General features: G+C 31.1%; 4 protein-coding genes across 10 annotated transcripts; 1 reads left to right on the forward strand and 3 right to left on the reverse strand.

Moving 5' to 3' along the window:
- Window positions 1-293: 293 nt before the first annotated feature.
- Window positions 294-1,775, reverse strand: LOC128388482 (transmembrane protein 14C-like). Its single transcript, XM_053347892.1, has 3 exons — window positions 1,420-1,775; window positions 1,046-1,208; window positions 294-868 (listed from the first exon to the last, which is right to left on the reverse strand). The coding sequence occupies exons 1-3, from the start codon at window positions 1,657-1,659 to the stop codon at window positions 714-716; spliced, it is 558 nt and encodes a 185-aa protein (XP_053203867.1). The 5' UTR covers window positions 1,660-1,775; the 3' UTR covers window positions 294-713.
- A 152-nt stretch (window positions 1,776-1,927) lies between these two features.
- Window positions 1,928-5,908, forward strand: LOC128388480 (cyclin-C-like). 7 transcript variants are annotated; one of them, XR_008325278.1, is made up of 6 exons: window positions 1,928-2,168; window positions 2,621-3,329; window positions 3,407-3,486; window positions 3,575-3,693; window positions 4,167-4,421; window positions 4,653-5,026. XR_008325278.1 is itself a non-coding variant. In XM_053347884.1 (6 exons), the coding sequence occupies exons 2-5, from the start codon at window positions 2,702-2,704 to the stop codon at window positions 4,351-4,353; spliced, it is 1,014 nt and encodes a 337-aa protein (XP_053203859.1). In that variant the 5' UTR covers window positions 1,928-2,168; window positions 2,621-2,701; the 3' UTR covers window positions 4,354-4,402; window positions 4,653-5,026. The 7 variants fall into 7 exon arrangements, 6 of the variants coding, with proteins under 6 accessions (XP_053203859.1, XP_053203865.1, XP_053203863.1 ...); XM_053347884.1 differs by having other exon boundaries at window positions 4,167-4,402; XM_053347890.1 differs by lacking the exons at window positions 4,167-4,421; window positions 4,653-5,026 and adding an exon at window positions 5,661-5,908.
- A 519-nt stretch (window positions 5,909-6,427) lies between these two features.
- Window positions 6,428-7,841, reverse strand: LOC128388483 (FUN14 domain-containing protein 1-like). The gene is made up of 2 exons (XM_053347893.1): window positions 7,687-7,841; window positions 6,428-7,287 (listed from the first exon to the last, which is right to left on the reverse strand). The coding sequence occupies exons 1-2, from the start codon at window positions 7,700-7,702 to the stop codon at window positions 6,866-6,868; spliced, it is 438 nt and encodes a 145-aa protein (XP_053203868.1). The 5' UTR covers window positions 7,703-7,841; the 3' UTR covers window positions 6,428-6,865.
- A 376-nt stretch (window positions 7,842-8,217) lies between these two features.
- LOC128388476 (ubiquitin carboxyl-terminal hydrolase 8-like) lies at window positions 8,218-13,655 on the reverse strand. The gene is given in 5 exon segments (XM_053347879.1): window positions 8,218-8,644; window positions 9,220-9,559; window positions 9,562-11,284; window positions 11,380-12,386; window positions 13,130-13,655. Coding segments are annotated over 4 exon segments (3,255 nt in total). The 5' UTR covers window positions 12,265-12,386; window positions 13,130-13,655; the 3' UTR covers window positions 8,218-8,337.
- Window positions 13,656-14,224: the final 569 nt, after the last annotated feature.

Here is a 14,224-nt window from a genome sequence, read left to right on the forward strand (position 1 = left end):
TCTGTGATGTGTTCATGGTCGATTCATCATCAGATGTAAATTGTAACCATTTTATTACAATTTAATTGTTTAATTTACGTTTAAAGTATCCCCAATTCTTGATGATTAGTTGATGACAATCTCATCAATTATTGTCCGAAACGATAAATGATGACAAGCCTCATGTACTTCCGCAGGTAAATCAGGTTAATGATTAAGTTTTTATCGTTCATCATCTAGTCAGTGTGTCATGGTTACAATTACAATCAGTTGATTCTTATTATAAAATCAAATCAAATCAAGACAAAAGGTGATTAATATAAAATCGGACAATTTACTTCATTTGTTGATCAACAAAATCTTGTGCAATTAACATCATTAAACAAGCAAAAAAAAAAGGTTGATAAATCCTGGGGAATAATTATTTCAATGTGATTGTTTTCAACATCGTTGTAATCATCTTGTTAATAATTGATTAATAATAGACTTTTTTGTCTACCTGTGTGATTTTACCTGTAACAAGGAGAGAGAGAGAGAGGGAGAAGGAGAAGGAGAGAGTCGTGTGTTTGTAAGGAAATAGATCCCAGTGTTTGGGAGAGAGAGAGAGAGAAATCAAAATCAAATACACATAACCCCGTTCTAAATAGTAATTACAAATCAATAAGAATAATAATCAATGATAGATTTTAAATTTTTTCGCCTTCCGCTAATGAATATCTCCAATTCCTATTGATCTATTTTTTAACATGTTGTGTTGGTCCAGTAATTGCTCGGATTGAGATATTCACAACCATTGCAACACTGAGAGCAGCAATTAAACCAGCAGGCATGAATTTACCTGTATTGAAGAAACGATAACCCATCAGTCCAGTGAGCAAGGTTGATGTTCCTAATTGTTGTGAAATAATTGTACATGTAAAGAAAAAGAAAGATACAAACAAGGATTACAATTATGCTTATGATTGAATAAGAGAAGAAGTAACAGAAAAAAAAATGTGCTCAAGGAGGGAGAACAATTGAAATTCATTCATGAAATGAGCATATAATTCATGGTAATTTAGATTACCTAATGTTAAATAGTAATTTTGAGGATCTTTTGAAGTCATGTAAGCTCCAACTCCCAATGTGCTACCGAAAATTAATCCAGCAGCAAGAGATGGAATTGATCCTGCCTTTACATAGCCAATTACTCCTCCAGCAGCAACTAAAGCAGCATAAGCAGATGAAATCTAATGAGAGGAAAGGAAAGAGAATAAAAAATTAATCATAAATTAGATGATAGTAAATATCAATTGAGTCGCAACACAAAGATAAACAATAGATCACAACATGACCTCAAGTGTATCATTGTTACAGTATAACCAACAAAAAGGAGCACCAAAAGCCAACCAATTGATTTGAATAATTTGATTGAATTGATAGATTTACAAAGCGACTTACCATGTCAATGCCCATTTCTGGTGATAAAGATGGAGGTGATGTTGATGATTCTGGTACTAATGAAGCTGGTAAATTAGTGTTTGGATTATTTCTGGTTAAAGCTTCTTGTGTACGTCGGTACAATAAATTGTCAACAAATTGGTCAACTGAAGGAGTATCAAGGATGACAAAATCTGAATTATTATCTAATTCAATTGTATCCTCAGGCTTTTCGTAAGAGTGAGAGGATCGTGGACTCATTAAGAGGAAACAGTCACAAACCAAAACCAATTTAAATGTAAAATATACTGGAAGACTTAAACAATGTTAATTATAGTAACAATTTAATAGAAAACAAGAATCAAATTCAAACAAATCAATGACAACAACAAACAACCAGTTCTTGGATTTCAATTAGTGAGAAACGCAACCGAAAGATGGAGCCACTTTTTTTTTCTTTGTAAACGTTTGTTGTTTTTTTTGTTTTCTTTAAGAAAACAAATTAGATTTTTTTAATTTCTCTTTTTTTTTCTTTTAATTTTTAATTGATTACAATTAAATCAACTGAAATCGAGTTGATTTTGGTTGTGCTAATAGTTTTCACCTTAACTGTTGATACATTTAATCATTTTGTTATTGTCTGACTCCAATTAACTGTGAGATATTTAAAAGGATAACTCATTCTGGTAAGTTGTTGTTATTGTGTCTCCATTGTTTTAGATTGGCTTTTTTGTTTAATTGTCACAATAATTTAATTGCTTCAATTTATAGTAAGTATTTTATTTCATTTATTGACTTTGATTTGTTTGATTCTGAATTTGGTTCTGTTTGTTGCTGATTGTTGGGTAATTAGGTCTTGATTTGATCTGCTGTTGGTCAAGCAAAAGGTTTTATCCAGTGTGGTCTCATTCAGATCTTTGTATGTGTTCAACTTATTTTAGTTTTGTCAACAGTTTTTTATTTAATTTTTCTATGGATCAATTTAATCCAATTAGTAAATATTTAATTATTGGCTTTCTCTGTCTCTTTTTCACTTGAAAACAATAAGAAATTGTCAATTTCTTCAATAGTTGAGCTGCCATCTATCTGTTTCTCTTATGAATCTGGTTTCTTTTCCTTCAGTTTTGTTTGTGACATTTTCATTATTGTCAAATTTTATTTGACATTTTTTCAGAATAATTTTATCGATTGATTTATAAAACAAATACTTCTCTTCTTACAGTGATCTCTAATTCTTGGAATTCAAGTACTACCACTACTCAATCACCTTCCATCATCCGTTAATTGTGATAATCTTTTTCCAATGGCTGGTAATTTTTGGCAAAGTTCTCATTTCCATGAATGGTTATTAGAGAGACAAGATTTGATTCGTGAAAGAAATACTGACCTTCAGGTCCTCACAGAAGAAGAATATCAAAAATTGATGATATTTTTTGCTAACTTCATCCAAGTTCTCGGTGAACAATTGAAGGTCAAACAACAGGTCATCTCAACGGCTGTAGTTTATTTTAAACGTTTCTATGTCCGAAATTCACTTAAATGTATTGACCCTCTTCTCATGGCACCAACTTGTATCTTCTTGGCTTCAAAAGTTGAAGAGTTTGGAGTAATATCTAATAGCCGTTTAATCAACATTTGCCAAACTGTTGTCAAGAATAAGTTTAATTTCGCATACGCACAAGATTTTCCATACAGAATAAGTCATATTCTAGAATGTGAATTCTATCTACTTGAACTAATGGATTGCTGTCTAATAATCTATCATCCCTATCGACCATTAATCTCATACATCGCTGATATAAAGGAAATGAGAGATCTCAAGGATAACAAAGACTCCAAAGATGAACTTCTCAATACCGCTTGGTCAGTGGTCAATGACACTTACAGAACAGATATTCCACTTTTATATCCACCACATTTGATAGCCATTGGTAATTAATTCTCATCTATTCCATCATTCCAATGATTGTATATTCTAAAATTTTCCTCTCCCTCTCTTCCTCTTCAGCTTGTCTTCACATGGGATGTGTAATATCCGCAAAAGATTTCAAACAATGGTTTGCAGAGCTCAATGTCGATCTAGACAAGGTAATATCGAATTTCTTTTATTCTCTTTCTCCTTAATCGAACATTAATATTTCTCATCATCTTTTCTTCTCACCAATAAACATATTAGGTATTGGAAATAACTCGACATATACTGAACCTTTACGAGCTGTGGAAAAATTTCGACGATAAAAAGGAAGTCCCAGCTCTTTTGGCTAAGATGCCTAAGCCCAAAATTCAACCATCCAGGTAAAGATCAATTTGAACGAATTATTAACAAACAACCTACACAAATCGACCTCCGTGTGAAGACGTATTGGGCAGCAGAAGCAGCAGCGAAAACAGCAACAGCAAATGAAACAATTGCCAATTGGTTAAAATCATTTAATCAACGCAATTCTTAAATCATCTTATCAATTTTTCAACATTTTTCTCATTCACTAATTTATATATCTATCAATATATAAACGAACAAACGAAAAAATTATTCTCATTCGTCTTTTGCAAAGAGAAAAATTCTGTGATCCTTTTGAACGGAGCTTGTCAATTATAATTCTTAATTGTTTACCTAATCAAGACTAGTCTTATGTGTGTCATAAGATAATTACGACAATTCTTGTATATTTAATCATATATAAGACTTGTCATTTCTAGTTAATTATGTTAATTTTTACTCTTAAACACTTTGATTACAATTTGTAACTAATCCTAATCTACTTCAGTGAGATTCAATATCAGCCTCAGTTTCCTGCATCAACATATAATAATAATTCATATTATTATCAAGAACCTTGTGTCGCCTACGCTGATATGGTTTATAACAATAACAGTGAATTGTATTATCATCAATCACCGACTTGCTCTTCACATGGTACATCATCATCAACAATTATCTATTATCCAGGTTGACAATTTAGCTGATCATTGATGGTGGATGAAAAGAAGGAGAGAGTTAACTGTAAATTTTTCACTTCTGGGTAACCGGATTAATCCTTAAATTGACCTCTTTAATTCCTTGACCATCACCAATAACACTCGATCATTATATTAACATAAATCATTGAAATTTCGTATCCAAAAATCTCTACTAATCAACTAATCATTCAACCTTTTACTTAATCATTTCTTTCCATGTATCCACTAACCTCTATCTCTCTTTAATTATAAATCACTCTCTCTCTCTCTTTCTTTCTCCATTTATTAATCAGATCTAATATTGGGTTTTAATTACGATCAGGAGTTTAATCAATTATCAAATTTTACCTCAGAATAAGCGACGATGAACCATGGAATCAATCAAAGAATCAAGTTTTGTTTTCTATTCTTGAGTAACATTATTATTATTATTCAGCATCCATGGTTCCGATAATATTTTAACTCAGAAATGAATCAATTTAATTTCTAATTGTTCCCAATTTTTATTCAACCTTTGTTTTCTGTTGACATCAAATTTACAATCAATTTGTTTTCTCCTCTTTGTATCTCAGCACAAATTGAATGATTTCTTTGATTATTTCTCTCCCACTCATTCAAATGCCATAAACAATTAACTAATTTATATACATAATATTTGAAAATTGAATCGATTGAATTTGTTTTTTGTTCTCATTCATGAAAAATAAAACCCTAAACTGATGAGGATTTTTCTTCCTCATTTCTTTTCTTCCTCCTTAGGCCTCCTTCTCAGGGAGGAGGAACAGGGCAGAGCGAAGTTAATTCCAACCAGCAATCAAATAATTCACCAACTTCGGCAATTCAACCAACACAGACAAGCTGATTAATCGGTGTGATTAAAAAACAAACGGATCAATCAGATGAATCTGTTAATTACAATTGAATCAATATTTTTGTTCAATTTTCTCTGTTGTGTTGATCAAAGATAATCGTTGATTACAAATGTTAAATGGCGGCTGATAAACTTAAACAATTGAAACTTCAGGCTTAGAGCAGCGAGACACAGGGAGGGAAACAATTTAATTGTTGATCAACAAAATTAAATCATCACCGAACGTGCCTTCATTAATTACAATAGTTTACTCTCTTCAAAAGGTTGATTGAAAGGCGATTGAAAGTTTTTAATTGTTTTGCAATTTTAAGGTTTTCATTTTGAGTAAATTTGATTTTAAACTCTAATTTAAACCAATTATAATGTGCTCAATATATATTTTTATTATTATTTAATTACTTTTCTTTCCATTTAAATCAACACAATTTAGTTGTGGAAATGGTTAATTACCTTGGTGGAAGATTTGACAAAAACAATTTCTTTTAATTGTTTATTTATTTTTCTCAACTATCTTTTCTTATGAATGCTAATTGTTTTCATCTATTTATTTATTATTATTTTGTGTTTTTTTTTCACTTATTTCATCTCAATGATCAACCAAATATTCAACAATCAATATTTTGTCATAATTAACAAGCTAATTAAAAAGATAAAAACAATTCTGATTCTCATAAAGTTTGTTGTGATGAGTATTTCACTTTTATTGATTCATTAACCTTGATAATCAATTGATTATCTAATTGAGTTTGTCTGTTTTAAGACAACATTCAATTCACATTCATATCCATTGATTATAACTAAATTAAAGCTTCAATTATCAACCAATTTATTTTGTCCTTCATTCACATTTTGCTCAACGGAATCAATCAGGATAATCACTAATCGTTTATAAAGTTTTCGGAACAATTAAGTAATAAAATTCGATTAAAATGTTTATTAATTATCGTAGATTAGAAGAGGAAATCGTTATATCAGTGACGATCTAACGACTTCGACAATTAAAAGCAACGAAATTCAAAAAATTCAGCTCGAAATTTGATTGTTCACCTTCTCGATTTCATCGAATTTTCAAGTTCGAAATCTATTTAATTATCTTTTCTACTCGGAATAATTTCAATTATTATATTTGTAACATGAGAGTTAATTGTTTCCACTCATTGTCTTTATTTTCAACGACAATTCAGTGAAATTAATATCTAATTGTTTTCAAATGTTTATTGAAGAAAAATTAAACCACATCGTCAAGAAATTCTTATATCAATACAATAACTAAATTAATATGAGAAATTAAATCAATTTAAAAGGTTGAGATAATTTCTTTACTGGAATTGAAAATAATTGCAGGTAAGTGAAGTTGATGGGCAGAAAATTGGGAATATTTTGCTAAATATTAAATTGTTGACCATGATAATTATTGAGAGAGTTGAAATATTGTTTAGATGAAAATAAAATTGATTAGTTGACACTTGATGGAGCATAAAATTAGAAATGATCATCACGGTGCAATCAAGACAATTAATGAAAATTACATTTGGTTTATTTTGGACCAAGAATGAAAACATCAAAGCCAAAATATTTAATAGAAGATGATCAAGAGTCAAATTAGAATTAGAATTGGCATTTTATCGTTGACATTCAAGCAGAAGCGACTCCAATAAGATAACCCGCTGAAAAGCCAAGCACTAGAAGTGCATTATCTTTGACGTATTTTCCTGCTTTGTCAATAATTCCAGGTAATTCTTTTTCTGCTTTCTTTGCCATTTTTTCCATCTCCTTCTTTACATTGGCTGCGTCTTTTTCCACTTTTTTCATGTCAATCTTAAGGTAACCTGAACGATGTCCAAGGTAAGCACCAACAAGAGATATTCCCACACCGAAGCAAACAACTTTACCAAATTTGGTGAAAGTAAAACCAGTAACCCAACCACTGGCAGCACCGATTCCTAATTGTTGATATGAGGATTCATCATCTTTTGATCGTAACAATTTATTGATAAATCCATTGTCTTTCTTGGGTAAAATATCCTTGGCTTTTTCATAAACTATAGTACTTTCCTCTGTTGAAATAAAATAAAATAAAACAAAACAAAAACACATTAGGCAAACAATTAATTTCAATGATTAAATCAATAAGGTAAAAGCTAAAAAAAAATGTCAACATCAACATTGGTTGACATAAAGATGATCAAAAAGGAAGCATAATTGGAAACGTCATCGAATTTATTAATCAAGGTCAACAGATTTGACCCATAATCTGATTAATCATAGACACATAACAACAACAATAATCTTTCAAAAACAATTAAGTAATTTTGTTCACAATTTGCAAATGGATAAGAAACAATAAACAATAAACACAAGAAAATCTCAACAACAACAAATCCAATCAAAGGCATTGAAAACATTGACTAAGCAAAGAAAAAGGAATCACACAAAATAGCAATATATTAACTCACCTATTATATTAACCATGATTGATTGAAATGGTCAAGAATTAAAAATCAATCAATTGATTATTGAAAAAAAACAAATGATGAAATAATTTTCAAGTAAAATTCGGGTACGAAAACCGCAATTCTCTTGGCGGATTCGGTAACCGGATGGAATTCGAGAGTAGCGCCATCTCTTGGGGGATAATGAAACAAATGAAAAAAATAAAAATAATTCAGCAAAAACTCAAAAGGACTGGACAGTTAGTTCAGTGCCCTGAGGGGTCTCCATACCCGAATGGAGATTAATGTATAAAACATTAGCCACAAGATAGACATAGACAGGGATACAGATAAGAGGTATGATCGCAACGGAGACTGGAATCTGATGAATAATATAAATGAAATGTTGAAGTCAAAAACTCGAAAACTTGGTGAAAAAATATTAGAAAATAAACTCATGATAACTGAATAGTTAATTCAGTTCCAATTGAATGGTAAAAAAACGTATAATGCATTTGTCCCTGGGACGGTGGATAAAGATAAAGACACTTGGAGTTAATTTAAATTTAAATTACATAAACGATATGAGAGATAATATTATTTTTAAATAAAGATATTTTTTAGTTGATTGTGATGTTATTTTTTTTTTGTTTTCATTTAATATAAATCACAAAATTAACTTTCAATTTTAGATGTATAAAACAAGAGATAAGCAGCATGAGATTTTACATCGGCCGCACTTAATTCGGTAACTTCGTGATCATCATATTTATACCAACGGTTTTTCTCATCGTTTTTAACATAAGATACATAATGTCCACCTTCAAGGGTTCCATAGTGATTAACAACCCCATAGAGCTCATAAGAACCATCAAATCCAAAGGTATCGCACGAGCTTTTATATTTTTTCAATTTAAGATCAGAAAGAGGAAAATCAACCATATTCTGTAATTTTTGTCTCCATTTCCCTTCATATGAAAATCTAAAGAAAAGCAAAAAAAAAATAATAAGAAAAAAGAGAAAATTATTATCAATAATAAATTTAGACAAACACTTGAAATGTTTACCAAAATAGAAAAAGTGATAAATTAATTGTTACAAGTTGAGCCAATTCATTTATGGTTGTTGTTCAATTTTTGTAATAAAAGAAAATTAAAATTACGTCAATGAAAGTGTAAGAAACAAGTTAATTGAATACTTGGTTTATAATAATCAAAATGTGTCAAAGAAAATGATTGTTTACATTTAACTATCTCTAACTATCTGGAAGGAGCTTTAATTGCTGCGCAATTATTACCTACATGGGAAACTATTTTGATTGATAAATTGATAGTTAACACTTTAAATTGAACGGAAAGTAAGAAGAGAAAAAATCGTTTATGTAATTAAAGTTAACATTTCCAAGACATCTAATCAAGATGAATAAGATATTCACAAGATAAACAGTAATAAATTACTACTACTAGAAGAAAATAACTTTGTAATCAAACCGTGAATGAATTTATCTACAATTTTCAAATGAAGAAAGACAGAGAGAGAGATCAAATATAAACGTACCTTTTCAAATGTATCACTAATACTTTAGGTAATTTGCATATTTTAATTTGTTTGATGGCATCTCGTTTGGTTTTACACGTTGGACATTCCCATGCTGCTTCACCGAAAAGTTTCTCTTCGTCAGAAAATAAATCTAAACAGTCTAATATGGTAAATCTATGGCCCAATTTGGTAGGAATGGGAAGAGAAAGGTTGGTGAAAACTTCAAAGGAGTGAGACTGTTTACCACAAGCTGTACATTTAAGGGTTGACATGAGAAGACCTTCAAACAATTCGGAAACAATTGATCGATTTCTGGAAACATGATGGGTCCAAAATTTGTTTATCGCAATGTGAGGGGTAAATCATCAGGTAGAGTGAAAATACCGTTAGCAACATTAGCCTGTGGTGCCTTATTAAGATCAGCGTGTAGCTTTTCCAGAAGCATACACAAAAATTCATGGGCATCCTGCTGTTCACATCCCATAAAAAAAGGCATATGGGTCCCAACGGCATCTTTAAAATTTGACGGTGACACTGATTTATATTGATTACTTCGTATCTCACGTATCAAGGCTCCCAGTTCGTCGGCTAGTTCACCCTTAGAGCCCAGTCTACTATTACGACTAATATCGGCCATGTGTTTCTCTTGGAGAAAATAGCGACGGAATATCGAAGTGTCCGCTAAACATTGTAACACTGCGTTCATGAAGCAAGTGTTACCCAAATTTTTGAGACCAGTGTTCACTTGACCAGGGATTCCGTAAATGGGTGAAAAGTTTCTCATTCGAGCTGAACTGGTAAAACTACGAGGGAAATCGGTGACATTGTTTAAAGGTTTTAATGCTCGATCAAAGGTTGGTGCATGGTGATGGTGGGTTGGAGGTCGATTTTGTGAATCATCATCGTCACCATGATGATCAGCAATATTGGGAGAGGAATAAGATCGAGATAAACTTTTGCCTGTTTTAGCGATCGATGGTGCCCTTGGTGTTGTGGTGGTGGGAGAAGATGCTGACTCAGAAACGGTTCTTTCATCCGATCTTTTAATTGAAGTGTTTGTTGTTGTCATTATTTTATTTTCCATTTTTGGTCTATGTAAAGGGGAACTCATTTCTTCATCTGAATTGTTAGTCACCATTTCTCTTTCATTTTCACTTGTATCCTCGTCTTCACTATCTCCTGTCATGGTGAATCGTACAGGAGGTTTCAAGGGTTCCCGTGATTGAATTGATGGTTTACTTGTTGTTGTTGTTGTAATGGTTGATGAAGATGTTGCTGACGAGGAAGAATCAAATGACTTTGATGGATTAGGTTTTAACCTTCGCTTAAGATCAACATTTTCACGTAATAAAAGCTCTTTGTCAGCTTCCATTCTCTTTAAAATCTCCTCTTTCTCCCGATTAGCCTTTTCAAAGTCACTTTCCATTAATCTGTTAATTTCCTCTTGAGCTTCAAGTGACCGTCGAGCCTTAAGTTCACGTTCAACGATACTATTGTTATTTTCATTAACTGGACCATTGGTATTATGTTTTGGTGCTTGTGGTACATTTACAGTTTTACTACCTTGAATTGGTATTGTTGGTGTGAGTGTTGATCCATTGGGTTTATCATTTCTGTTGATTATATTAAATGTATTCACAGATGAAATATTCATAGTATCATTATTGGTAAATTTAGGTTTAACTTGTCGATTAATTAATGGAACTGGTTGAGCACTTCCTGGTATTTTGGTTGAATTATCTTTAAGCTTTGAATTTGTCAATCGTATGACCAATTCATTACTATCTTGAATCGTACTCATTTCAACATCATGATTACCATCATCAATTGATGATTCTGATTGATGGCCAGATCCATTTAATAAAGATTTAGATCTGTCTGGTGATGAATCAAAAGAGTCTTCCGATTTTCTCAACTGTGTATAATAATTGATCAATGGATCATAATCTGAAACATTATTATCATCAGCTGATGGAGGTGTTACTTTTGGATTAGAGGTGTAGGTCGGATAACTGTTGAGCCAACCATAGTAGCCTTTTTTTAATAGTATTGGGGGTGCCATACATCCTTCCTTATTGTCAAACTAGAAACAAGAAGAGAAATTAAAATTGATTAGTTGTAATCAATTGAAAACAATCAATATAATGAATCTATTTAATGTAAGGAAACACAAATTACCTTCCATAGAGCAGCAAATAAAGCATCCAAATGTTCATTCTCATTGATTGATGTTGATTGCCAATCGAAAATTATCACTTTATGAGCTGATCTCCTTTCTTTTAAAATTAATTGAGCATTTGTTGGTAACGATTTCATCAATTTGGTAGCCGCTGTACCTTTTTCTAATAATTCCTCTGGTATATTTAACAATTTAACTTTATCCGTTTTGAGATTGCTGATGTGAGAAGCTTCAAAATCCTCTCTTCTCCTTGAATCCAGTAAAAGTATAAAATTATCGTTTCGATTTTTATGATGATCCGATATTAGATCAAAAAGCTCCGTGGGTTCGATGGTGGGTTTAATATAATTATCTCCATCAATTTGATTAATATTACAGTCATCACGTCTATTGTTATTAACATAAGAAAGGTCATCCTTCAATCCATTATTATTTATATTATTTATCAGGCTTTTAGATGAATTATTATTACTATTATTATTGGAACTGTTGGTTGCATTAACAGTTTTACCAGGCATAGGTGTTGATACATTAGTTTTAGGTGAAGCTTCATGATATCTTGCCTCCAAAATTTTAGATAATTCTTCACACTTGATTATAGCTTCTTTGAACATTTTACCATATTTTATATCGTCATGAAGACGAGATGATTTAACTCCTTGGTAAAGGTTTGCAACTCTCATGAAGAAAATGTATGCTTTCTCTTCATCACCAGAGTTGTATTCTAAATTGGCTTGATTGAAAACCTTTTCCATAGAGTTAAGCAATTGGTTTGGCGGAGATGCTTTAATTATCGTTGTTGCCTTATCATTAGCTAAACTATTCAGTTCACCAACTGATTTGGCCATGTGTAAATCTTTCGGTTTCCTGGTTATGGCTGGCATATTTGTGGACTTGTTTGTTTTGGTGGTTTTGTTGTTGTTGTTGATTTTGTGGTGGTATTGGTGGATTTCCTCTTTTTATTACGTTGATTGTCAGAGGTGTTTAATAATTTATTTGACTGAATCTATGGAGAAATGAGAGGTTAAAGTTTAAAGAGGAAAAGGGTAAAGAAAAGGAAGAGAAAAAGATATTAATCAAAGGCAAATATATGTGTATATAAGAAAAGAGAGAAATAAATAAAGATGAAGATCAGTCAAGGGAGGAAAAAGACAACACATCAGAAAAAAAGAGACATAGAACATACTATAAATAATAACAAGTTTATTTATATTAAATAGAATTGAAATGATCAAACAATTAGCAACATGTAATCAAGGAACAAGAAGACAAAAATAATATCAAAGGAAAGAGAAATTAAGAAAGAGAGTAAAGGGTTTCTCTTGTCTTTAATGTCCCATTTAAAAATTGAAAGGGAGAGAGAGAGAGAAAGAAAATTTTAAATATGAAAAAACAACAACATTGAGTAAGAAAAGTAAGTAAGAAAAGACAACCTCATCAATAGCACAATCATTATTTCATCTCTAATGAAATTGAGCAAAATCAACGAGTGAGAGAAAAAAAAAGATGATTAAACAGACATAAAACAAAGATTATTCATTTCTCTAGGCAAACTTAACATGATTGTGAGAGAAATTGTAAAGGTTAGAGGCTCGACTATGGAATCAGCTAAGTCATCAAGAGAGAGAGAGAGAGAGAGAGAGAGAGAGAGAGAGAGAGATTTCTTAAAGAGAGCACAATAATAATACTAATGGGTAGAAAGTAAGGAAAGGAAGAGAATAGAATATGTGAAAAGATAAAGATATTTACCCGAACAATTGGAAAACCATCAAGACATGGTGCAGAAATGAATAGAATGAGAAGGATAACAAGAGCTATGATAATAATGATGATAATAGTGTTGATGGTTATGATAATGATGAAAGTAACGTTGGTGTTGGTGTTGATTGTAACGATGGCGTTGATTTGATAAGAGAAATAAGATCAATAGGATGTAGAACGGGACAGTTTGGTAAATAGAATATGTTTAAAGAGTAAATCATCACAAACACTAAAGCAGATGGAGTAGGAAAGGAAGATAGTGAGAAACAGAGAGAAAAAGAGATAGAAAAAAAAAGAGAAAGAGAAAAGCAAAAGAAAAAGAGACGAAGGCTCAAGAAGAAGGAAAAAGAAGAGAAAAAAAGATGATTACATGGAACAAGTGAATTAATTGTTACATTTGAACAGAAATTAAAGTTAATCGATTAATAAGTAAATAGAATTAGAATTTAATTAAAAAATATCAAAAATCTAAAATAAAAACAAATCTTTTCTTTTCACTTTATAATCACAAACACAGAGAAACAAAAAAGAGAAAGAGACAAGAGAGAGAAAAAGAAAGAGAAAATAAATGCTACACCTAAAAGATTTTTCTCTCTCTTCCCTCTTGTTTCTTTCTCTTTCTCGTCTTTCTCTTCTTCTTCTTCTTTTTCCTTCTCATTTTGTTTACTTCGAAAAGAGCGGCAAATGTGAATCAACCTGAGAATAGAAAATATTTTCACTTTTATTTTCTTCCAATTTTCTCTTCCTCATCTTCTCTTTCTCTCTCTCTCTCTCTCTCTCTCTCTCTCTCTCTCTCTTCTTTTCTTTCTCATTTTCTTTATTCATCATAATCATTATATTCTATTGATTGTTGATGGACAACAATTGATTTAGAATTTTTATTAATTTCCTTATATCAATTTAATCTTCTTCTCAATGACGATTATCTTTTTCTTGATGATTGTTTCATGTTCACCTTAAAGTCATTTTCTTTTCATTATTATTATTAATTTTGATTCTTTGATATTTATATTATTTGAAATGCAATTTTTCTTAACGATACAATGTTTTCAATTCCAAATCTGTTCAGCAAGTTTCGTGATT

The sequence above is a fragment of the Panonychus citri genome, unplaced genomic scaffold (assembly GCF_014898815.1).
Source record: "Panonychus citri isolate SS breed McGregor unplaced genomic scaffold, ASM1489881v1 Contig00099, whole genome shotgun sequence".
Taxonomy (NCBI): domain Eukaryota; kingdom Metazoa; phylum Arthropoda; class Arachnida; order Trombidiformes; family Tetranychidae; genus Panonychus; species Panonychus citri.

Bases quoted from the DNA above. Each gene is read 5' to 3' on its own strand.
- LOC128388482 (XM_053347892.1), bottom strand. From the start codon at position 1,659: ATGAGTCCACGATCCTCTCACTCTTACGAAAAGCCTGAGGATACAATT. The intron at 1,209-1,419 runs GTAAGTCGCTTT...TCCTCTCATTAG, and splicing joins CAGAAATGGGCATTGACATG to ATTTCATCTGCTTATGCTGC. The intron at 869-1,045 runs GTAATCTAAATT...CACAACAATTAG, and splicing joins AAATTACTATTTAACATTAG to GAACATCAACCTTGCTCACT.
- LOC128388480 (XM_053347883.1), top strand. From the start codon at position 2,702: ATGGCTGGTAATTTTTGGCAAAGTTCTCATTTCCATGAATGGTTATTA. The intron at 3,330-3,406 runs GTAATTAATTCT...CTTCCTCTTCAG, and splicing joins ACCACATTTGATAGCCATTG to CTTGTCTTCACATGGGATGT. The intron at 3,487-3,574 runs GTAATATCGAAT...TAAACATATTAG, and splicing joins TCAATGTCGATCTAGACAAG to GTATTGGAAATAACTCGACA.